At 41.5% G+C, this 26247-nt stretch overlaps 1 protein-coding gene across 2 annotated transcripts in view; it reads right to left on the bottom strand.

Annotated features, from left to right (window-relative positions):
* SCAPER (S-phase cyclin A associated protein in the ER) overlaps nucleotides 1-26247 on the bottom strand; it is a 725664-nt gene that overhangs the window by 1890 nt on the left and 697527 nt on the right. For both annotated transcript variants that reach the window (XM_063926586.1, XM_063926587.1), the window contains exons 29-30: nucleotides 3664-3855; nucleotides 212-263 (exon numbers count right to left, since the gene is read on the bottom strand). In XM_063926586.1, coding sequence (XP_063782656.1) covers nucleotides 212-263; nucleotides 3664-3855 — 244 coding nt within the window. The remainder of the gene's footprint in view (nucleotides 1-211; nucleotides 264-3663; nucleotides 3856-26247) is intronic.

Raw genomic sequence — 26247 nt, 5'->3', positions numbered from 1 at the left:
GCTAATAAAAGAACAAGCTGTCTCTCAATAGGCTTTTGTTGTGAAGTTGTTCAGTGTTCATTATGTACAATGAATTAGCACCATGCTCATTATGCGGCTTGGCCTGTCAATGGCATCTTCTGGAAACAAGTCATTTCCTTGGTCTGAAGGTCAGGAGGATAGACAGCTCTACGTCTGAATGACTGCAATCACCCAGCCTTGGTTACATTACCTTTGTGCTGAGACGTCCTGCTGTCGGCATGACTTGATCCTTGCAAACAGTCCTAAGACAATAGCACAATGTATTGGTTAGCAGAGCGGCAAACAGCTACAATCCTTGCACACCAGTACAATTCTCCATTTATAGTGACTTGGGCGCCACTGGCTTAATATCAGCACTGAAAGTTTTTTTTTAATAGTTTTGTATATACTCCTAGAATTTAACTAAACAAAAATAAATAGCCAAACATGCAAAATAAACAACAAACATTACTTAAAGTTTGTAGACATAAACATATCGATTAGACAGAATGGTAATACTAAATGTAACTCAAGTTAGACATGCCAACGACACAAATAAATCATCACACAGCGTTTCCAGGCCTAGGGATGAGCTCTGCTGCCTGACCCTGTATGAATGACTGACATATTCTACTGCTCAGAATGTTACAAAAACATTTCATTACAGACGCACATTTATGAAACCATATACATGCCATAAGACAAATGGAAAAGTAGACATCCTCTTTTCCAGCAGCCACTATGAGTGCTCTGCAGATAAAAGCACCCGAGCTCCTGCTTCCTCCGTACAATGAAAAATAAGCAAATGTGACACAGTGTTTATAGGTTATAAGATTAGAGGCCAGAAAGTAACTGGGCACAGCAGAGAATTACACAGCTCACAGCTTCCATCTCCCTGCACTGTCATTTAACTCATCCACTACCAACGTCTGCAGAGATGTATAGAAGGGTCATTCACTAACAACTATCTCTAAACCATACAGGTAACGTGATAAAGTATGTGTCCTTTCAATACAAATTATACAGGCCATCTACAGGACAGCATACACTAGCCAAACACGTAGCTGCATCGCATGTACCAATTCAATTACAAGAATACTTTTCAAAATGTAACATTGTTTAAACACCCACTGGCTTGTTTATTTATTTATTTATGTATTTATTTATTTCTTATTAACTTAACTATTTCATACTGGGTAAAAGCTCAAAAACAATTGTCACTCATTTGGCACCTAATTTTAGTTTTGCTTTAAATATTAGTTTGGAAAATTGATTGTGGTTATGGTTATTTGAAAATATTTCTGATAGCTAAAAGTCTGCCGTGATTCAATTTTAAACAAATGGTAGAAATAATGAAATTTTGTAGTTAAATGTCTTAACTGCTAATTACATAGCTAAAATCTAATATCAAATTAATTCTCGTATATATAAAGCAGCTGCTAGCTGATATATCATGCTCCTTACTCTAGTTCCTAGAATTCGTTGTCATTTTGTTCTCATATATCAGGGTGTTTCTAATGATAAAAAAAAAAAAACACATACGTTTAACAGGCTTAATGTTCTGTCTCAAATTTAATTATATTCGGCCTTTGGTAACCTTATGCGGTTGGATAGATATGGCACAGAGAGATGGTAAAAAAAACCCAGGTTCATTATGTTTCAAGGAGTTAATCATATGTTAAATATCAATAGACAAGTTCATTTTCAGAATTTCCACAGCGGCATGTCAACAGCAAGGAACTGAATGAGATACAACTACTGAAACCTACAGCTGCTACTAATTCCAACTAAATATACACAACTTGTCATAATAAAATAACTTTTCCAAAAGTACAAGAATCTCCTGCAAGGAACACTAAGACAATCTTAATGTTATTTTCTATATGACATTTACAGATTTTTTTCTGAAGATGACAACATGAGAATAAAGAACTAGAATCTTATCATAGCCACTATAGCAGAATAAAGGTAAAGATGTATTTTATGCAGTGAAAATGTAGTGCAAAACTATAAATGAATACTGTAAAGGTACAATAATAAACAATAGAAGGACTCATAATGAACGCAAGACACATTATAAACTGTTACAGAGCCACAGTCATGATTATAGAATGTTTTAATAACACAGAAATATATGTTTCATTCAAGTTTAAATCTGCACTGCATGTTATTAGATAAGTCTCATAATACTATTATAACTTAAATACTTTACGGTCATTGTAAAAACAACGAAATTACAAACCAAGTCATCCACAAGCACAATGCAGCCAAGTACAGCCTATAGATTGTAAGCTTGCGAGCAGGGCCTTCCTACCTCTATGACTGTTATCACCAAGTTTGTTATTGTTATTTCAAATTATAAAGCGCAACGGAATTTTCTGCGCTATATAAGAAACTGTTAATAAATAAATAAATAAATAAGTACAGCATGTTAGTTCAAAATCACCGTTCAGGCTCATTCTATCAATAACCGATGGAAAAAAGCTATTTCTATACGTGATGCTCTTGAAATAGCTTTTTTTCCATCAGTTATTGTAATTATATTTATAGAGATGTTTACAAAAAAGTGTGAAACATTTCTGTGCAAAGTTTAAATCTTCCTCCGTAAAGTCTTAATTTGTACAAAAAAATTATCCAGGGTGGAAATAACCTACAGTATCTGCAAAACAGTAATTCACATACTTACCGAACTGACCAATAGTGTGGTAAGAAGCTAAGACCTGGCTCCTGCCAAGCAGTCACCAATCCAGTCTTGCTAAAAATGCCACCATTACTCTCTCAGCCTGATGTTACTAAATAGTAAACCTGTCACTTTGCTAAATATTCAGTAGTTAATTTGAATATAACTGATCAGGAATGTTTTTGAAAACACAATGTTTAAACTATTCAAATGTTACATCTGTATTTGCATAGTTTCTACATTTTCAAGATTTCTTTTTTACCAGAGACTAAATACGTGAAAGCTGTAAAACCAGCGTTCAAAGTAATACTTATGCAAGATATTTCCTAAATAACGACAGCAATCACATCTACATAAGAACTAAAGCCACAGTGTGCAATACTTGTATTTTGGAATATGGAAATATTTGACAGATCTCTGATTGTAGTATTATTTTAGCATTTTTTTTCAAGTTTTACTACTTTATTTTTATTTACTAAATATAGTTTTCATCTATTATTTATGCTAACATTTATATAATTTGTTATTTGCATTTTTATTTACCAACATAATTCTAGACTCATTTGCATAGTTCTATTTATTATAACAACTAAAAATAATAATTAGAAGTTAAGTTAATAAAGAAGATAATCAATTCACTAGTAGCTGTGCATCAGATTTATGTTAAAATACATTATTAAATAACCATGTTTACATCTATTCACATTTGTAAAGTATTATTAGTACTATACCAGTCTCCAAGAATAAATGTGTAATATCTCCTTTTCCTAATGCTTATACTATTAGCTCATTTATACTCACTGTCACACTAGGAATCACGACTTCTGTGGCCAGTGCTGTGACACTTCCACTGCGCCCAGAATCACAACATGTCATATCCTATCATTTTACTATTCCCCTTTCTCAAATAGCTCCATATACACACACACTTGTTAAAACCTTTCAGAGGTATACAGGTCACTGCTTCCTTCTCAGCTCTGTACCTGAATGAAAGTGGCAAGCAGCTGACAGCTTAGCTCCTGCTCCAAAATCAGTCTGTTCTGGGGGTTGTTGTAGCAGGCGGAGATCAGCGTGGGAAATAGGAGCCGGACCAGCCGGGAGTCACTAAAATACTGGAAGGGGAGCTGGCAGAGTTTCTGAAGAACGGTGGGGTGACGGCCAGACTGGACAATGACCTGTAAAAATGAATAGCACACATCAACAGTGGATCTATGTGAGAGCACAGCCTGTCCCACTGATGCAATCCTTATTTCAGCATCTGAAATGAATGCGTGATAACAAAACAAATTCATAAGGTTAGTGTCTGGCCTCTTAAACAAAAACGTATTTCTGCTGAGTTCTCTTTCTCTTGTTACTCATATATCCAAACATCAACATGGCAGTGATGCGTAGGCTGGGCCACTGATTACTTTACAACATGTGTGATAAATATATTCCATCATACTTTCAAAACTCATCTAAGCCTGGCACTGACGAGGGCATTCCAGTACACATTCTCCCAATCAGCCGTCTATTTACATATTGTATACACATTTTGTTACATTAACAACACATTGCTACAATAATGTGAAAAGAATGGTAACTTATACATGCCTGCTACAGGAAATATTCCAACAGGCCTATTCCATATGTGATGGCACAGTTCTCACAGTATGCAGGCATCCCAGCCTGTATAAGTAGCAGAAGTCTGTACTGATAGAAATAATATAGGATAATCTTGCAGGGACCGTGTGCTACATTCACATATAACATACTGGCTGGGGGATTACTGATACTACCCCAGGAAACAGATAAACCACACAGTGCATCACAGGTACACCCGATTGCAGGGTTCAGATAAGACTTTCCCTAGTCTTGTCCCGGCCTACAGTCTAAGTCTGTAGTCTCCTTATATTTTCAGGATGTTTTGTTAATCATGGTTATATAAAGATATGGTCAATAAATGCATTAAAAATAAATCTATGTAAATAATGCCCACAGACAGTTTGTCCCAATATAGTCAGTAGCCATACTTCTATTATATTATATATTATGTTTTATTTACAGCCATTGGCTACCAGTGAAGCCATATATGCCAACATTAACCAACAAGAATAGAGTATAACTAGCTAGTTATGTAGTAAATACAGGTTTTGAAATATGTTACAATGTAAAATATTTTGTTTTAAAAAGAAAATGGGACAAATCCTATAAGCACAAAAGCATCTAGTGAACAGACAGATATCTAAGAAGTTAATTATCCGATATTTATATCTACTTTTATCGATATAGCCATCAGTTTCTTGTCAGACAGTCAGAATTATAATTTAGTGTCGGGACCCGATCTGCCTACATTACATTAATCTGCAGTGACTGCATAAGTATTCTATATATTTGGAAATATGTGCTTATTTTCATCTCATTACGCAGCTTCATAACATTCCAAAGGAGAGGTGTGGAGAAAAAATTCTTTATCCGTTACTCTTATGTAGGTAGGTGAGCAGCAGGTACCTCCCGTAATAGGGGAAGCAGTGGCATAACAATAAAGCATACAGGCGCCAAGCTACTAAAATGCCCTTTGCTATAATGCATTATATCATTAGAACTGTAAGGGACAGAAGTATTTACCTAAGAACAAAAAATCAGACCTACAAATACACAAATTCCCTTTGTAAAATGTTTTATTTTATTAATCATGTTTCAAATCATTTGGGCCATTCCATGAAAATGAGTAAAAATGTGCCATATGTGACACTATAAAGAAATCTGTAGCTGTGTATCTTAGATTTTTCAACATAGGCTGACAAGTTAAATTAGAACTTTCTCATAGGTTTTCATAAAAAGATAAAACAGCCTCTTAATTTTAAGTTTAGGGGAATTATCAAGACGAAGATTGTGTTAGAAAATGTTGGTGGACTTGGCTTGTTCCGTACCCGACAACTACATTTTGTGATATTGTTCTGGGTATTACGGAGATTTTTTATTTTTTTTTACCTAAAAAATAAGCCTAGTTAGGCACTTTGATATTACATTTGATTTTTTATTTTTTTTTACTTTCTCATGTTAATTTTTAACAAAACTTGTTATGTAAACACTTGTGTAAATGTCCTGTACGTAACAGTGGAATGGTCCATCTGCACCTTTGTCATTGTTTTATTTTTCAATTTACAGTTCTACAACTTTGTTTAAACCTTGTTCTATTAACAACTTGATCCTCCTACAGTATTTGCTCATCTATTACAGAGTACAGCAATGTCTTTGCTATGATCCAGCTCAATTCACTGTGTGAAATCTATCAATATAAGTAGAAATTCAGGAACCTAGAAACTGCTAATGAAGAACTAAGTCATTAATTAAAGGCAAATTAATTCCCTTGGAGACAAATGATTAGAATGTTACAGCAATGAACCTGGCCTACCACTAATAGGAAATGTTCTCTGCATATCCCAAAAAAGTGCAATATAATTTTTGATTTTAAAAATATTATAATAAAGTCCAAAACAGTGTTTTATTTTATTAAAGTTATACTTGCAAGATCAAGAATAAAGGTGCAATAAATGTATATGTGTTCATCAATATTACATATTATATTAGTTATCTTATGCAATACATACATTGTCAATATATATTAGCAAATTCAGATACACTCGGGAGTCACGGATTACAGGATACTGAACCCATAGTGATATCCTTTATGAATCTCATTACAGGTTCTGATCATATGTGTACAGTTAAAAAAAAATATATAACATTTGACGCATTTCCTTGGTCTAGCTATAAAAGCAAAAATATGACATATACATAAATGCAGTAAACATTTTAATATTTATACTGTAAACAAAAGGTCTTTACGCTCATAAAAACTAAACTCCAAAAAAAGGTTCTGTATGTGAAAAATAAAAAGCAGTGCAGAATTGAACTAATCTGTTGCATAAAGGTCTCAAAGCATAGGAGGACCAAGAAAGACAGAAGTGCGTGAAAAGGCCGCATTCTCTACGGGACAGCGACATTGGAAAGCTTATGTTCTTTGGCGACAGACCCCCCTTCAGAGTGTCTGGTGTGCAGGGGTTAAACTAGTAAATGTCAAGGGGCTTTCTATACCCAGCATTAGTGAACAGTTCATCCAAAAGCCCTAACGTTTCATAGCCACTTAGTCAGGCTTTGTGAAAAACTTTTCATCAGCCCATGATAAACATCTCCCATTAACCTTGATGGAGGGAGGGGCAGACTTTTAGGTGTAAGCACTGGGTCTGTGAGGTGGGACACCCACGTTTTATCTTTGGCGCCAGATCAGCTTCTAGGCAAAGAGGATCTTTTAACCCCGTGTCTGCCAGAAGTCCATGTCATATTCCGGTTCATAGAAGAAATCAATCCCATCAGCAGTCTATATATTTGTACAAAGTATTATGGACTGAAAATTTAGGACATGCAGTGGACAGTGACCCTCGATCAGCCATGTAGTCACAGAGTAACGCTGTCAAGTAGTGCTGCAAAGCTTATTTAGGGCTGTTTATTACTATCCAAAATAAAGTTCAATAACTGCAAAAAATAGTCTAATAGCACTGATAGCACACATGATAAAAGCTATTTTTTTAAGCATTTATAAGTCAGCTAGTGCAGTAATTATTTCCATAACGCCTTTGATTAAATTATCGTTAAGACTGTAGTGTTTAATATTTGTATCATCAGAAATGACACTGTAGTTATATTTGATGGCAGCGACTAGTTGCATGAGGAAATATCAGATCCTAAACTCATCTTATAAGTAATACAATTTCAGCATAACACTGGGAATAGAGAACCTTAAGCTATAGCAAGTACTGCTACTAGTAAGCTCACAATACAGATGAACATGAAGCGACCGCCGGGATAACATACCCAACCCAGCAAAACATATGACCATCACTGAGAACATGTTAGTGTCAGAACACTAATACTCCAATTACTTTCTAATGTTTGTGTGAATTGTTAAATACTTACTTGTAGTAACTAACATTTCTTCTTGCAGGTCAGCACCACTGTAAGTGTAGGTGACATAAAGTCACTTTTCTCAGCTCATATACAGAATATTACTTTTAGCATTATGAACATGCAGGTACACACAAAATGGTCCATAAACTGAAATACCCGTACAATATAGATGTCAGCTGCTTAGTCAGATTTCTCCTGGCCCCATAGTGATATTGGGAGAGATGTACTAAGCAGTGATAAAAGTGGAGACGTGAGCCAGTGGAGAAGTTGCCCATGGCAACCAATCAGCTGCTCTATATACTTTTATAGTATGCAAATTATAAATGCTGATTGGTTACCATGGCCAACTTCTCCACTGGCTCACTTCTCCACTTTTATCGCTGCTTAGTACATCTCGCCCATAGACAATGTTGAACCCACAGCATCCAGGCATTTAGGCAGGCACCTGTTTTACTGGAACATGTCACAAGCAGGACACAAATGCAACTTGCATCATTTTGTATTTCTACTTTGAAGTAACCATTAGTTTGTCCATGGACAATGTGATATCAGAATCCCCATTTCGATAATAATTAGGGTACCTTAGTAAGAACAGTGCAATGTATTCTGCATTCCAAAGTAATTGGTTGATTTAGAGGCGCTGCTTAGTGGGCGGCAAATGGGAATAGCACTTTACTTTGTACTAACAAAGAAAGATTGATTGATTGAATCATTGAAAGACTGAATAACAGAAAGGGTTAAATAATGTATATGGCTCCAGTATACAGTCAACTAGATCAGTACCTTTCTAAGGGATCTGGTCGGGATCCCGGCTGTCAAAATACTGATGCCAGGATCCAGACATAGCTAAGAAGGCCGGCTCCAGAATCCCAACCCCCTTTCGAGCATAGAGTAATATATGTATAGTCACTCAAAGGAAGATATTTCATCACTTTTGGTTTCTAAACAGATACTTCTATACAAGGGGAGGGGAGGGAGCTAGACTTAGTAGTATTTATAACTTACAACGAACTCTAATTTTGCAACTGGACAGATTTTTTGTTAAATACTAAAAAAACTAAACCCAAGTATCAGAACAGAGTGGTACTATTTAAGCAAGTGAAGGAGTTAACAAACAGTGCCATCTTGTAATTCCTTAGATCAGGACAACATATAGTGTAGGTATATAGAAGCAGTATATCACAGATACACGCCCAAGGCATGGCCACCTCAAATTGAAAGCAGGAGTGAAAGCAACTTCATTCTGAGCGATTTACAAGGTTTCAAAGGCTTTGAACAATACGCTAAGAACACACTCAGAGTTCATAATGCTCCTTAATCAGGGACAAGATCAACAAACGAAGAGTTGGCATTTTTCAGTTGATGGGTGGGAGGGAGTGGAGAAGGTGGAGTCAGTTTATTGCTGAAAACTCTCTAACTATTCATCTGAATGTGGGTTCAACTACAGACATTTACTAACCGACTCTGAAACAGTTTCTTCCCAATAACGAAGAAGATGGACAAAGAGAAGGATGATACATAGGAGTTGATTCTTTCACAGCTGCCACATCTGCATCGTATGCTAATATCATGGCTGATTTCTTTAACAGTGAAACGCTCACCGGCAGCGTCTTACAGCGATGTTGTTCCATATCGGTGTGTCTTTAGATTCAACATCGGGAGCACCATTGAAACTTGCACCAGCTCTATGACAAGTGCAGTGTGTCCATATGAGTATGGCCTCCTGCGTGAGCAGCTGCTTACAGCGATACACCCGCATCTGCTTAGCCACCCCGTTACCTCCCATGTATACCCACTGAAGTCCACAGAACGTACATCTGATTCTATTGTGTGTCTCTTAGCGCTAACAACTGGGACACATGCGCTGTGCGACTGGGATGTACGTGCAGAATTAGAACAACGGCCAACTACAGTACCTGTGGCCTCGACACTGCGTGCAACTCAGAATGGAGACACCAAATATCTATGAAATCATCCCCTAGTGCTTCTACAGTGTATGCATACACACAGGGACATTCCAGTACTAACAGAACTAATGGATTGGTAAATAGTTATTTTGCCATATATGACTTTGTGGTCTATTTACTAAGACTTGGAGAGTTATAAAATGGAGAGAGATAAAGTTCCTACCAACCAACCAGCTCCTGTAAATTTTCAGTCACGGCCCGTAACATGGCAGCTAGGAGCTGATTGGCTGGCACTTTATCTCTCTCCATGGCTCAGTAAATAGTCCCCTACAGTATATCTGGTTTGCAATCTTAGAAGAGACACAAGCATACAATGTTTCTGGTACGGCAATACATTTGAACATATCCACATTGGTGCTAGCATTAGGTAGACTATTACTAAGAAAAAATGTAACTTAGTGGGTCTATGATTAACATGTTTTTGGTGTTACTACTGGATGCCAGTCTTAAGAATGCCATTGCCATTGTTAAAAATTATACATACATTTACACATATGGAAACACAACTTATGAACCTATAGTAAACAATATGATCGGGTGTTTCACAGATAAAATGAGCAGACTCACACCCATCAGCAGAGTTTGCATTTGCAGGCGTTCCCTTTATACCCTTTGTAAATTCTAAACACTAATGTAAACAATTATATATAAATTCCCATAATTACAACGATTTTTTGCATAGTGTTTTCACTACACAAATAGAATAGAATTTTGAGTTGGCAGTCTCCAGGTCTTGTCTCACACCTTTACATGGATACTGCTTTTATGTAGAGATGAGCGGGTTCGGTTTCTTTGAATCCGAACCCGCACGAACTTCACTTTTTTTTCCACGGGTCCGAGCGACTCGGATCTTCCCGCCTTGCTCGGTTAACCCGAGCGCGCCCGAACGTCATCATGACGCTGTCGGATTCTCGCGAGGCTCGGATTCTATCGCGAGACTCGGATTCTATATAAGGAGCCGCGCGTCGCCGCCATTTTCACTCGTGCATTGAGATTGATAGGGAGAGGACGTGTCTGGCGTCCTCTCCATTAGAATAGAGATAGATAGATTAGATAGAGAGAGATTGTGCAGAGTCGCAGACAGAGTTAGTTTACCACAGTCAGTGACCAGTGCAGTTGCTAGTTAACTTTTATTTAATATAATATATCCGTTCACTTCTCTCTGCTATATCCGTTCTCTGCCTGAAAAAAAAAACGATACACAGCACAGTCAGTCACACAGTGTGACTCAGTCTGTGTGCACTCAGCTCAGCCCAGTGTGCTGCACAGTCATCAATGTATAAATTAAAAGCTTATAATTAATTGTGGGGGAGACTGGGGAGCACTGCAGGTTGTTAGCAGGAGCCAGGAGTACAATTATATTAATTAACAGTGCACACTTTTGCTGCAGGAGTGGTGACCAGTGCCTGACCACCAGTATAGTATTGTTGTATACTACTAATATCTCTTTAAATATCAACCAGTCTATATTAGCAGCAGACACAGTACAGTGCGGTAGTTCACGGCTGTGGCTACCTCTGTGTCGGCACACGGCAGGCAGTCCGTCCGACCAGAATTGTATTATTTATTATTATATACCTACCACCTAACCGTGGTTTTTTTTTCATTCTTTATACCGTCATAGTGTCATCCTAATTGTTACGAGTATACTACTATCTCTTTATCAACCAGTGTACAGTGCGGTAGTTCACGGCTGTGGCTACCTCTGTGTCGGCACACGGCAGGCAGTCCGTCCGACCAGAATTGTATTATTTATTATTATATACCTACCACCTAACCGTGGTTTTTTTTTCATTCTTTATACCGTCATAGTGTCATCCTAATTGTTACGAGTATACTACTATCTCTTTATCAACCAGTGTACAGTGCGGTAGTTCACGGCTGTGGCTACCTCTGTGTCGGCACACGGCAGGCAGTCCGTCCGACCAGAATTGTATTATTTATTATTATATACCTACCACCTAACCGTGGTTTTTTTTTCATTCTTTATACCGTCATAGTGTCATCCTAATTGTTACGAGTATACTACTATCTCTTTATCAACCAGTGTACAGTGCGGTAGTTCACGGCTGTGGCTACCTCTGTGTCGGCACACGGCAGGCAGTCCGTCCGACCAGAATTGTATTATTTATTATTATATACCTACCACCTAACCGTGGTTTTTTTTTCATTCTTTATACCGTCATAGTGTCATCCTAATTGTTACGAGTATACTACTATCTCTTTATCAACCAGTGTACAGTGCGGTAGTTCACGGCTGTGGCTACCTCTGTGTCGGCACACGGCAGGCAGTCCGTCCGACCAGAATTGTATTATTTATTATTATATACCTACCACCTAACCGTGGTTTTTTTTTCATTCTTTATACCGTCATAGTGTCATCCTAATTGTTACGAGTATACTACTATCTCTTTATCAACCAGTGTACAGTGCGGTAGTTCACGGCTGTGGCTACCTCTGTGTCGGCAGTCGGCAGGCAGTCCGTCCATCCATAATTGTATTATTATTATAATATATACCACCTAACCGTGGTTTTTTTTTCATTCTTTATACCGTCATAGTGTCATACTAGTTGTTACGAGTATACTACTATCTCTTTATCAACCAGTGTACAGTGCGGTAGTTCACGGCTGTGGCTACCTCTGTGTCGGCAGTCGGCAGGCAGTCCGTCCATCCATAATTGTATTATTATTATAATATATACCACCTAACTGTGGTTTTTTTTGCATTCTTTATACCGTCGTCATAGTGTCATACTAGTTGTTACGAGTATACTACTATCTCTTTATCAACCAGTGTACAGTGCGGTAGTTCACGGCTGTGGCTACCTCTGTGTCGGCAGTCGGCAGGCAGTCCGTCCATCCATAATTGTATTATTATTATAATATATACCACCTAACCGTGGTTTTTTTTTCATTCTTTATACCGTCGTCATAGTGTCATACTAGTTGTTACGAGTATACTACTATCTCTTTATCAACCAGTGTACAGTGCGGTAGTTCACGGCTGTGGCTACCTCTGTGTCGGCAGTCGGCAGGCAGTCCGTCCATCCATAATTGTATTATTATTATAATATATACCACCTAACCGTGGTTTTTTTTTCATTCTTTATACCGTCGTCATAGTGTCATACTAGTTGTTACGAGTATACTACTATCTCTTTATCAACCAGTGTACAGTGCGGTAGTTCACGGCTGTGGCTACCTCTGTGTCGGCAGTCGGCAGGCAGTCCGTCCATCCATAATTGTATTATTATTATAATATATACCACCTAACCGTGGTTTTTTTTTCATTCTTTATACCGTCGTCATAGTGTCATACTAGTTGTTACGAGTATACTACTATCTCTTTATCAACCAGTGTACAGTGCGGTAGTTCACGGCTGTGGCTACCTCTGTGTCGGCAGTCGGCAGGCAGTCCGTCCATCCATAATTGTATTATTATTATAATATATACCACCTAACCGTGGTTTTTTTTTCATTCTTTATACCGTCGTCATAGTGTCATACTAGTTGTTACGAGTATACTACTATCTCTTTATCAACCAGTGTACAGTGCGGTAGTTCACGGCTGTGGCTACCTCTGTGTCGGCAGTCGGCAGGCAGTCCGTCCATCCATAATTGTATTATTATTATAATATATACCACCTAACCGTGGTTTTTTTTTCATTCTTTATACCGTCGTCATAGTGTCATACTAGTTGTTACGAGTATACTACTATCTCTTTATCAACCAGTGTACAGTGCGGTAGTTCACGGCTGTGGCTACCTCTGTGTCGGCAGTCGGCAGGCAGTCCGTCCATCCATAATTGTATTATTATTATAATATATACCACCTAACCGTGGTTTTTTTATACCACCTAACCGTGGCAGTCCGTCCATAATTGTATACTAGTATCCAATCCATCCATCTCCATTGTTTACCTGAGGTGCCTTTTAGTTCTGCCTATAAAATATGGAGAACAAAAAAGTTGAGGTTCCAAAATTAGGGAAAGATCAAGATCCACTTCCACCTCGTGCTGAAGCTGCTGCCACTAGTCATGGCCGAGACGATGAAATGCCAGCAACGTCGTCTGCCAAGGCCGATGCCCAATGTCATAGTACAGAGCATGTCAAATCCAAAACACCAAATATCAGAAAAAAAAGGACTCCAAAACCTAAAATAAAATTGTCGGAGGAGAAGCATAAACTTGCCAATATGCCATTTACCACACGGAGTGGCAAGGAACGGCTGAGGCCCTGGCCTATGTTCATGGCTAGTGGTTCAGCTTCACATGAGGATGGAAGCACTCAGCCTCTCGCTAGAAAACTGAAAAGACTCAAGCTGGCAAAAGCACCGCAAAGAACTGTGCGTTCTTTGAAATCCCAAATCCACAAGGAGAGTCCAATTGTGTCGTTTGCGATGCCTGACCTTCCCAACACTGGACGTGAAGAGCATGCGCCTTCCACTATTTGCATGCCCCCTGCAAGTGCTGGAAGGAGCACCCGCAGTCCAGTTCCTGATAGTCAGATTGAAGATGTCAGTGTTGAAGTACACCAGGATGAGGAGGATATGGGTGTTGCTGGCGCTGGGGAGGAAATTGACCAGGAGGATCCTGATGGTGAGGTGGTTTGTTTAAGTCAGGCACCCGGGGAGACACCTGTTGTCCGTGGGAGGAATATGGCCGTTGACATGCCAGGTGAAAATACCAAAAAAATCAGCTCTTCGGTGTGGAGGTATTTCACCAGAAATGCGGACAACAGGTGTCAAGCCGTGTGTTCCCTTTGTCAAGCTGTAATAAGTAGGGGTAAGGACGTTAACCACCTCGGAACATCCTCCCTTATACGTCACCTGCAGCGCATTCATAATAAGTCAGTGACAAGTTCAAAAACTTTGGGTGACAGCGGAAGCAGTCCACTGACCAGTAAATCCCTTCCTCTTGTAACCAAGCTCACGCAAACCACCCCACCAACTCCCTCAGTGTCAATTTCCTCCTTCCCCAGGAATGCCAATAGTCCTGCAGGCCATGTCACTGGCAAGTCTGACGAGTCCTCTCCTGCCTGGGATTCCTCCGATGCATCCTTGCGTGTAACGCCTACTGCTGCTGGCGCTGCTGTTGTTGCCGCTGGGAGTCGATGGTCATCCCAGAGGGGAAGTCGTAAGCCCACTTGTACTACTTCCAGTAAGCAATTGACTGTTCAACAGTCCTTTGCGAGGAAGATGAAATATCACAGCAGTCATCCTACTGCAAAGCGGATAACTGAGTCCTTGACAACTATGTTGGTGTTAGACGTGCGTCCGGTATCCGCCGTTAGTTCACAGGGAACTAGACAATTTATTGAGGCAGTGTGCCCCCGTTACCAAATACCATCTAGGTTCCACTTCTCTAGGCAGGCGATACCGAGAATGTACACGGACGTCAGAAAAAGACTCACCAGTCTCCTAAAAAATGCAGTTGTACCCAATGTCCACTTAACCACGGACATGTGGACAAGTGGAGCAGGGCAGGGTCAGGACTATATGACTGTGACAGCCCACTGGGTAGATGTATGGACTCCCGCCGCAAGAACAGCAGCGGCGGCACCAGTAGCAGCATCTCGCAAACGCCAACTCTTTCCTAGGCAGGCTACGCTTTGTATCACCGCTTTCCAGAATACGCACACAGCTGAAAACCTCTTACGGCAACTGAGGAAGATCATCGCGGAATGGCTTACCCCAATTGGACTCTCCTGTGGATTTGTGGCATCGGACAACGCCAGCAATATTGTGTGTGCATTAAATATGGGCAAATTCCAGCACGTCCCATGTTTTGCACATACCTTGAATTTGGTGGTGCAGAATTTTTTAAAAAACGACAGGGGCGTGCAAGAGATGCTGTCGGTGGCCAGAAAAATTGCGGGACACTTTCGGCGTACAGGCACCACGTACAGAAGACTGGAGCACCACCAAAAACTACTGAACCTGCCCTGCCATCATCTGAAGCAAGAAGTGGTAACGAGGTGGAATTCAACCCTCTATATGCTTCAGAGGTTGGAGGAGCAGCAAAAGGCCATTCAAGCCTATACAATTGAGCACGATATAGGAGATGGAATGCACCTGTCTCAAGTGCAGTGGAGAATGATTTCAACGTTGTGCAAGGTTCTGATGCCCTTTGAACTTGCCACACGTGAAGTCAGTTCAGACACTGCCAGCCTGAGTCAGGTCATTCCCCTCATCAGGCTTTTGCAGAAGAAGCTGGAGGCATTGAAGAAGGAGCTAACACGGAGCGATTCCGCTAGGCATGTGGGACTTGTGGATGCAGCCCTTAATTCGCTTAACAAGGATTCACGGGTGGTCAATCTGTTGAAATCAGAGCACTACATTTTGGCCACCGTGCTCGATCCTAGATTTAAAGCCTACCTTGGATCTCTCTTTCCGGCAGACACAGGTCTGCTGGGGTTGAAAGACCTGCTGGTGACAAAATTGTCAAGTCAAGCGGAACGCGACCTGTCAACATCTCCTCCTTCACATTCTCCCGCAACTGGGGGTGCGAGGAAAAGGCTCAGAATTCCGAGCCCACCCGCTGGCGGTGATGCAGGGCAGTCTGGAGCGACTGCTGATGCTGACATCTGGTCCGGACTGAAGGACCTGCCAACGATTACGGACATGTCGTCTACTGTCACTGCATATGATTCTCTCAACATTGATAGAATGGTGGAGGATTATATGAGTGACCGCATCCAAGTAGGCACGTCACACAGTCCGTACTTATACTGGCAGGAAAAAGAGGCAATTTGGAGGCCCTTGCACAAACTGGCTTTATTCTACCTAAGTTGCCCTCCCACAAGTGTGTACTCCGAAAGAGTGTTTAGTGCCGCCGCTCACCTTGTCAGCAATCGGCGTACGAGGTTACATCCAGAAAATGTGGAGAAGATGATGTTCATTAAAATGAATTATAATCAATTCCTCCGCGGAGACATTGACCAGCAGCAATTGCCTCCACAAAGTACACAGGGAGCTGAGATGGTGGATTCCAGTGGGGACGAATTGATAATCTGTGAGGAGGGGGATGTACACGGTGATATATCGGAGGGTGAAGATGAGGTGGACATCTTGCCTCTGTAGAGCCAGTTTGTGCAAGGAGAGATTAATTGCTTCTTTTTTGGGGGGGGTCCAAACCAACCCGTCATATCAGTCACAGTCGTGTGGCAGACCCTGTCACTGAAATGATGGGTTGGTTAAAGTGTGCATGTCCTGTTTTGTTTATACAACATAAGGGTGGGTGGGAGGGCCCAAGGATAATTCCATCTTGCACCTCTTTTTTCTTTTCTTTTTCTTTGCATCATGTGCTGATTGGGGAGGGTTTTTTGGAAGGGACATCCTGCGTGACACTGCAGTGCCACTCCTAGATGGGCCCGGTGTTTGTGTCGGCCACTAGGGTCGCTAATCTTACTCACACAGCTACCTCATTGCGCCTCTTTTTTTCTTTGCGTCATGTGCTGTTTGGGGAGGGTTTTTTGGAAGGGACATCCTGCGTGACACTGCAGTGCCACTCCTAGATGGGCCCGGTGTTTGTGTCGGCCACTAGGGTCGCTAATCTTACTCACACAGTCAGCTACCTCATTGCGCCTCTTTTTTTCTTTGCGTCATGTGCTGTTTGGGGAGGGTTTTTTGGAAGGGCCATCCTGCGTGACACTGCAGTGCCACTCCTAGATGGGCCCGGTGTTTGTGTCGGCCACTAGGGTCGCTAATCTTACTCACACAGCTACCTCATTGCGCCTCTTTTTTTCTTTGCGTCATGTGCTGTTTGGGGAGGGTTTTTTGGAAGGGCCATCCTGCGTGACACTGCAGTGCCACTCCTAGATGGGCCCGGTGTTTGTGTCGGCCACTAGGGTCGCTAATCTTACTCACACAGCTACCTCATTGCGCCTCTTTTTTTCTTTGCGTCATGTGCTGTTTGGGGAGGGTTTTTTGGAAGGGACATCCTGCGTGACACTGCAGTGCCACTCCTAGATGGGCCCGGTGTTTGTGTCGGCCACTAGGGTCGCTTATCTTACTCACACAGCGACCTCGGTGCAAATTTTAGGACTAAAAATAATATTGTGAGGTGTGAGGTATTCAGAATAGACTGAAAATGAGTGTAAATTATGGTTTTTGAGGTTAATAATACTTTGGGATCAAAATGACCCCCAAATTCTATGATTTAAGCTGTTTTTTAGTGTTTTTGGAAAAAAACACCCGAATCCAAAACACACCCGAATCCGACAAAAATAATTCGGTGAGGTTTTGCCAAAACGCGTTCGAACCCAAAACACGGCCGCGGAACCGAACCCAAAACCAAAACACAAAACCCGAAAAATTTCAGGCGCTCATCTCTACTTTTATGCTGCACTTATGCCAAAAAGTACCTATTCCCAGCACTGTAATTAAAAGCTTCATGCAGCCATATGCTGTACATGTAATGAAGACGATCCTGATTTTCCCTGTCATGATTCATTTAAGCAAGAACACAAAACTGGGCTGTATTTTAAAGAAAAACTCATTTGTGTAGTGAATCTCTTTAGGTTTCCCCTGCCTGCACACCTACTTGCATGTCCAGCTTGTAGAGACATCTGACAGTGGGGGTCATTCCGAGTTGTTCGCTCGTTGCCGATTTTCGCAACGGAGCGATTAAGGCGAAAATGTGCATGGTACGCAGTGCGCATGCGCTAAGTATTTTAGCACAAAACTTAGTAGATTTACTCACGTCCGAACGAAGAATTTCCATCGTTGAAGTGATCGAAGTGAGATTGACAGGAAGTGGGTGTTTCTGGGCGGAAACTGACCGTTATCTGGGAGTGTGCCGAAAAACGCAGGCGTGCCAGGATAAAACGCGGGAGTGTCTGGAGAAACGGGGGAGTGGCTGGCTGAATGCAGGGCGTGTTTGTGACGTCAAACCAGGAACGAAACGGGCTGAGCTGATCGCAGTGTAGGAGTAAGTCTCGAGCTACTCAGAAACTGCTAAGAATTTTGTAATCGCAATTCTACTAATCTTTCGTTCGCAATTCTGCTAAGCTATGATACACTCCCAGAGGGCGGCGGCCTAGCGTGTGCAATGCTGCTAAAATCTGCTAGCGAGCGAACAACTCGGAATGATCCCCAGTGTGTTGAGCAGCCCATGTAAGTGCGCCAATACAGAGCCAAGGCATTTGTGGAACACATCCCAGGTGCCGTGTAAATAAATACATTGTTAGCACTTTAGACTTGATCTCAGCAAGCAGCACTGTAGCTCCTTCTTGTGTGCATTTCTGTACAATGGGGGTCATTCCAAGTTGTTCGCTCGCTAGCTGCTTTTAGCAGCATTGCACATGCTAGGCCGCCGCCCTCTGGGAGTGTATCTTCGCTTAGCAGAATTGCGAACGAAAGATTAGCAGAATTGCAAATAGAAAATTCTAAGCAGTTTCTGAGTAGCTCGAGACTTACGCCTACACTGCGATCAGCTCAGTCCGTTTCGTTCCTGGTTTGACGTCACAAACACGCCCTGCGTTCGGCCAGCCACTCCCCCATTTCTCCAGCCACTCCTGCGTTTTATCCTGGAACGCCTGCGTTTTTCCGCACACTCCCAGAAAACGGTCAGTTTCCGCCCAGAAACACCCACTTCCTGTCAATCACACTCCGATCACTTCAACGATGCAAATTCTTCGTTTAGACATGAGTAAATCTACTGAGTTTTGTGCTAAATTACTTAGCGCATGCGCACTGCGTAGCATGCGCATTTTCGCCTTAATCGCTGTTGCGAAAATCGGCAAAAAGCAAACAACTCGGAATGACCCCCAATAGTTGTGGGTCACCAGCCATTGTTGAGCTGAAAACCCATAATATAATGGGGTTACGGTCGTTAGGTCGACACTCATTAGGTTGACCACTGAAGGTCGACAATGCCATTAGGTCGACATGTACTAGGTCGACAGGTCAAAAGGTCGACATTAGTTTTTCACATTTTTTCTTCTTCCATTTTTTGGATTTTTTGCATACTTAACGATCCACGCGGACTAAGATTGGAACGATAATCTGTGCTGAAGCATGGCGAGCGAAGCGAGCCATGCGAGGGGACACGATGCACTAGTTGGGGTCACTTTACGGAGAAAGCGACACCAAAAACCTCATGTCGACCTTTTGAACTGTCGACTTAATGACCATGTCGACCTATTGTCCCTGTCGACCTAATGCATGTCAACCTTCCATGGTCGATCTAAGTTGTGTCTATCCAACGACCCATACCCATACAATGACTGGTCACAATATTAAGTGGCCTGCTTATCAAAAGAAATGTATGGGATAGCTCCCAAAAACACCTGTTTTCAGGTAACAGGTGCAAATTTCAAATATCCCCTGAATGTATTTAGGGGGAAAATAGCGTAATGGGTAAACTGCTTGCATTAGCATGTGTATTTAAATACATTCCAACAAATACGTCATATATTACTACCGTAATAAGAAAATTATAATCAACTGGCCTTAAATCTAATAATTACTTAATATTCCCCCTTGTAACATAGCAAATGGTAAAGCACAATTACAGGAACTCCTAATGCAACACATAAAAGTCAATGAGTAGAAATATAATAAAAGTCTATAAATAGCATTTTGGCTCCCAACAATCATATGGCATGAAGGAGAAATCATGTCACACATTCAGTACAACATGTAGCAGAAACATTAAAGTGGATTTTTCCCCATGTACATAGGCCAGTGTTTAGTGTATTTTCTCCAAAGGGGCAGTTAATAAATGCAAATATATCTATAAATGAGGTTCACTGTACACATACATATGCTAAATTACAATTATTTATTATATACAATAAAAATGTACGATGAGAGCAAATGTATGAGCATACAGCAACATTGTAGTTCTGCATATATTCAGTGTTAGTTCTGCAATATGCGTTTTCCTGATGACATCCTTGCGGGCTCTGGACACATCTGAACGCTCCATAATTATAAATAAAACATATTGAAAGCATCCGAGCTGGAAACATAATATTGGGTATGTGATACCGCCGGTTCCAGATCACTTCTCCCCTCTGGCAAGTAACAAAGGCCAGGTAATAAGGATTAAATTGTTAACACCTCTAGGAAATTTTGCACGCCATACACAACTACAGCAGCAGGTAATTGAGGGAGACAAGAGCTTGTGATATGATCCATTATGTCTTAGGCAATGGAGAGACTTAACTATTGGTAGGTCACATCAGAAGGAAGTATTCCCACTATTAATGCAATGAGAAAGACACTTACTTTAAATGTGTTTATTACACAGGAATTTAAATGTGTGATTAAGGAATATAAAGCTATAGTCAGAGATTCAATGAATCCAAGTATATACAGCACACTGGCCTGATGGCTTAGAGCGACTACAGAGTAACGGCTTGATCACCATCTACTACATATTGTTAAAATACACCATCATATGATCACCACCATAGCACTATTCTATGGGAGGCACTCGATAGCCTGGTGCTCTGCACACCGGCGCCGGGATACCAACAACTATTCTCCCTCTTGAGGTATCCATGACAACCCTGGAGGGAGAATAAATAGCGTGGCGCGCTACCATGCCCACTGCATGACGAGCACAGCGAGGCCGCAAGGGGCTCTTTTGCGCTCGCCCCGCCGCCAGCATTCCGGCGGTCAGGATCCCGGTGCTGGTATCCTGGGCGCTGGGATCCCAAGTGTGGGAAGTACGGATGGTGTAATGGCTAGCATTACTGCCAATCACAGCACTGAGGTCATGGGTTTGATTCCCACCATGGCCCTAACTGTGTGGAGTTTGTATATTCTCTCTGTACTTGCGTGGGTTCCCTCCGGGTACTCCGGTTTCCTCCCACAATCCAAAAATATTCTGGTAGGTTAATTGGCTCCCAGGAAAATTAACCGTAGCGTGAATGTGACTGCGTGTATATGAAATAGGGAATATAGATTGTAAGCTCCACTGGGGCAGGGACTGACGTGAATGGCCAAATAGTCTTTGTAAAGCGCTGCAGAATATGTGTGCGCTATATAAATAGCTGGTAATAAATAAATAAATAAATAATAATAATAATAAGTGCTGTCAATGCTAAATTCCTTGTCGTATAAACAACCCTTATGAAGCTAAGAACACTGTACGCTGTTTATTTAAGAAATACCGTAATGATACGCTATTTGCGTAACGATCGCTCAGCCGTAGGCGAGACGCTCAAGCGTCACGTTCGCTCACGGCCCAGTGATCACAGGACACGTTATTGGTTATGTCTAGGGGAAAGATTCGCTGTAACGTAACGTACGCTAGAGACCACGAGGAGGTCACCAGCGATGCAGACGCTCACAACACTATACCTTTATGTTAAACCTTATACCGACGAAACACACAGAATACCTTAATGTGAATACAGGGTGTAAATGCAACCTTGTGTAACCTGACTATCTACAAAGCTGCATGAGCGTCACCGACGCTCAAATGAACACTTATCACTATAGGAAATACACAGATACTGGTTTAGGTTTCCAAGGCCTATTAACTGTATTATGTCTAATATACTTGTAAAAGGGGATAACAGTACATATGATACACTACAATATAACAGAGACTTCCTAACCACAGAACTAAACAATAAATACAAAAAGACAATACTACACTGACCTAAATGCAATACGATACAATACTATAATACTATAAGGTATTTAAGAGAAAAAGAGGAGAGAGGGAGATAGAGAGAGAGAGAGAGAGAGATTGGCTCGCAGAAAGACAATGATTATGGAGAGAACTTACGCACAAAGGGTATGATCGCCAGCGCCTCGATATCCAGCTCCCGATTATCAGCAGATAACCGTTGATGAGAGAGTGAGAGCTGGATGTGGTCGGCCTGCCTATTTATGCTCCACACACAATGCAATCTCCTGGTCCTACAATCCCATTGTCCATTGGCCGAAGGAATTCGGCCCTGCATCATAACAAAAGGTCATAGGGTGATTCATACAGGTGGGCTGTGACGATTTCCAACAGCTCAGGTGGGTGGGAAACTGGGGTTTCCCGCCGCATACCTGAGTATGTGCAAATCATAGAAATGGACATAAACTTCTTATGTCCATAACTATTCGCACGAGCGATTAATACGCTCCAAACCAACACCGGAATATTGCTAATCAAATACTCTTCCGATGGGTACCAAACACTGCTGTATGATTCCTGTTAAACCCTTCGTACGATGCAAAGAGGGATTCCTCAGCTCTGGGACATTATACTTTAACCAAACTTACAGAAACTATCAAAGGGATCATGATCTATAAACTACATTAATTGTGAACATTTGTAACTAATGAGTCGCACGCTACGATCACATAAACTCTACCGTAAATGCGCATACTGCGCGTGCGAGTGCACGCTATTGCGGGTATGCGCTTCCACGGGAGAGCGTACGCATGCGCAGCACGGACCAGTGTGCGGTGCAAATATGGCAACGTGCATTGAGACATTTTTCTGACTTTGACAGTCCACCCTTTGGCAGTCAATAATAACTGCCACAAAATATTTAAGGAGAAAAATGTAAGTCAGGGGTTAATTGATTTCCATGGTGGGGAAAGGAAGAAGAATGGAGTAGGTGTGAAGAGGGTATGACCTAGTGAGAAAGTAGAAGCATGTGTGTATGAGTCCATGTTTGGAGGGTCATGTATCATCGTGCCGTACGTGTGGTAAATCAAGCTTCGAGGTATTGCGAAGTATACATTTGAATTCCTTCTTATCCTGTGGTACAGGTCTGTGGATGGGCTGTCAAACTCTACCGAGCTCATTTCGGCTGTGGTTGTAACACAATGGGGATGCACATTTTAGTTGATGATACATGAATTGGGGGGGGTATGTGGTTGCTGCTATCTGTGCCTGTATTCCCTATCGACTATGTGTGTTATTACCTGAGGGTTGCAGAGATGAAGATAAAGAACACTTACGAAAAATGCAATGATATTCTATGTCAGGTTAATGTACGTTCGTCGATTGGGGTCTTGATTGGTGTCGGTTGATTGGAGTCTTCTTCTTTGTGCTTTTGCTCATAAATCGTGAGTAAAGCATACAACGTCCATGGATTTACAAAAAATGTTGGGCTAGCGTGATTTTAAAGTTCCTAGGGAAACTGGGGTACCCATGGCATTGTCCATCAAAATCTTGTTTATCAGGTCGTCTGCTCTTCTTCTTTCCATCTTTCCGTTGTCGGCCCCTTGGCTCATCAAATCCTTCGTCTACGTGGGTCTTTGTACCTCGGAGGAAAACATAGAAATGGGTGAAAGACGGACCGTATACTCATTACATCATTACGTCATGGTTTCTAGCATTGGGTCATAAATCAAATCCAGGTTAATTACAGTTTCCTCACTCCTCAAGCTCATCACTTTTGTACTTTGTTTGCACCTTATTAAAGCCTGCCCGCATCTAAATATCAATCCAAACGATATAACGACACCCAAAATACATAGGAGAAACTTTCCAACATCCATTATGACTCCTTGAGCCCAGTCTCCTAAACCGGAGAACCAATTTCGCGGGTTCAACCATGACACCCAACCAGTCAGCTCATTACCTACAGCAGCAAGGGTGAGATTGTGTTTTCGACGAAATTCCCACTTTAATTGCAGAATATCGTCCATCTTTTGGTCTATGACCTCTATCGGATCCTCGGTGCTATTTGTGATATACGTGCAACACTTTATGCCGTACTGTGTTGCCAATGTAACACAATATCCGCCTGTTACTGCTGTAAGATAATTAAGAACCATCCTATGCTGAACTAGTTCTGTTTTGTAAGCTTGAAGTTCTCTTCCAGTGTATCTAAACGTGTCATCATACATTTCAGTGATATTATCTAACAAATTGGCGAGTGCGGAAATGTATCTATAATTCATCACACCTCGAGCGGTGCGAGTGAAATCTAACGCTACCAGAACCTGAATCCCGGTGGATTCATGGATAAGATCAGAGGCCGGATGCTCTAACCTTTCTGACAGTTGTCTTTTAACAAGGTGCTCGTAGTGAGTGTGAGTATAAGGAGTTTGGGCACCACGGTGTATGTCCTTCATTTTGTCATGTGTAACAGTCATTACTTCAGGCAATACTTTTCCAATATAACACAATCCTTCAGAGTTTGGGGCAAGCCACTTGTACGCCTTTCTCCCACATATGAAATATGCATCATCGGGGAGAACATAGGGGACGGAGAAGGACATGACCATGTTACAAACCTTCCAGGTGAAATCTCCTGACCCTAATTCTTCCATCTGCCTAATGCACGTATCGGTTTGTACGATATGTGCACAGTATCCTGGTGATACCTCTCCAACTTTAGTAATCCTATTTCCTAAGGTATATCGATACCGGAATGATTTTCCTCTACTGGCTATGTGGCGTACGAGCTCTGTATCTGTGGGCATTCTATCTGCTCTGTGTGAAAAGGTCATGGTAAGGTTGCTCCATGACACTTCCCAATTTCCCGGTTTTCTGGGATTGGAGATGTTAAAACATATGAGGGACCTATCCACATGGTATTGGTGGAGCTTCAAACTAGGAGGGCTGGAGATGTTAAACCTCCGGTCCACCGGTCTCCCACCACTTAGCTCAAGTACCTCCCCTAACGTTAAAGGAAATGGTACTAGCCCTGATTTACTGTGACCCTGAGGTACTTGAGAGCATACCCAACAATCTGTTTGGTTTAACACGTTACCCACTAAGGAGTGATAGTCACTCAATGGATGCCGGTCTATATGGATATTAAAACTAGATTGACATTTCTTTATGCATCCATCTTCAACCAGATTATCACAGAGCCTACAGATACAATTTTCCTCAGCTAACAATCCATCACAATTTCTTCTATCGGATCGTTTTCTGATACTCGCCTTTGCTTGTTGGCTTGGTTGATCTTGGAAAACTACACCTCCATCATCATAATCGGAACCCATTCCAGAACCTCTTTCGACCTCTATGGTACTCTCGCCGGAACAGACTGCTCTGGTCAACATCATGGTTAACATCAAAATCCGGATCACAGTCTCTTGGGGCAAGTCCATCTTTGAGGAGGAAATAGAGAAGAATGAGAAGGGGGAAAAAGAAATTTTAAAGGAGAGGGGATGGGAAGTGGAGAAAACAATAAAAGGGAGAGGGGAGTCGACAGCTGCTTTCGGTCTTCAAGGCTCAGGTGCCGCCTCAGTCCTCCTGGAACAGACACTCTAGTGATACAACCTCTACCGTCTGTTCCTTATCACGGGACTTCTCTGGATCAGCAACCTTCTTGCAGTGGGATGAATGGACCCAAGTCTCTCTCTCAGCAACCTTCAATGCTGTGGTGCTAGTCAATAAGACCTGGTATGGTCCTTCCCATCTATCAATAAGACAACCTGAGCGTAGAAAATTTCGTATCATTACATAATCCCCAGGTTCAATGTCATGACAATTACTATCTGGTAAATCAGGAATCACCAACTTCAGATTATCATTTTGATTCCTCAACTGCTTACTCATATTAATTAAGTACTTTACAGTTACTTCATTGTTACATTTCAAATCATCCTGAGGGTTAATCATGACATGCGGTTGTCGACCAAACAAGATTTCAAAAGGGGACAGATTAAGAGGGGACCTGGGAGTGGTTCTGATACTATACAAAACAATGGGTAAAGCTTCTGGCC

The sequence above is a fragment of the Pseudophryne corroboree genome, chromosome 6 (genome assembly GCF_028390025.1).
Source record: "Pseudophryne corroboree isolate aPseCor3 chromosome 6, aPseCor3.hap2, whole genome shotgun sequence".
In the NCBI taxonomy this organism is placed as follows: Eukaryota; Metazoa; Chordata; class Amphibia; order Anura; family Myobatrachidae; genus Pseudophryne; species Pseudophryne corroboree.
The sequence above is the reverse complement of the archived record's forward strand: the minus strand, read 5'-3'. Positions and strand labels throughout refer to the sequence as shown.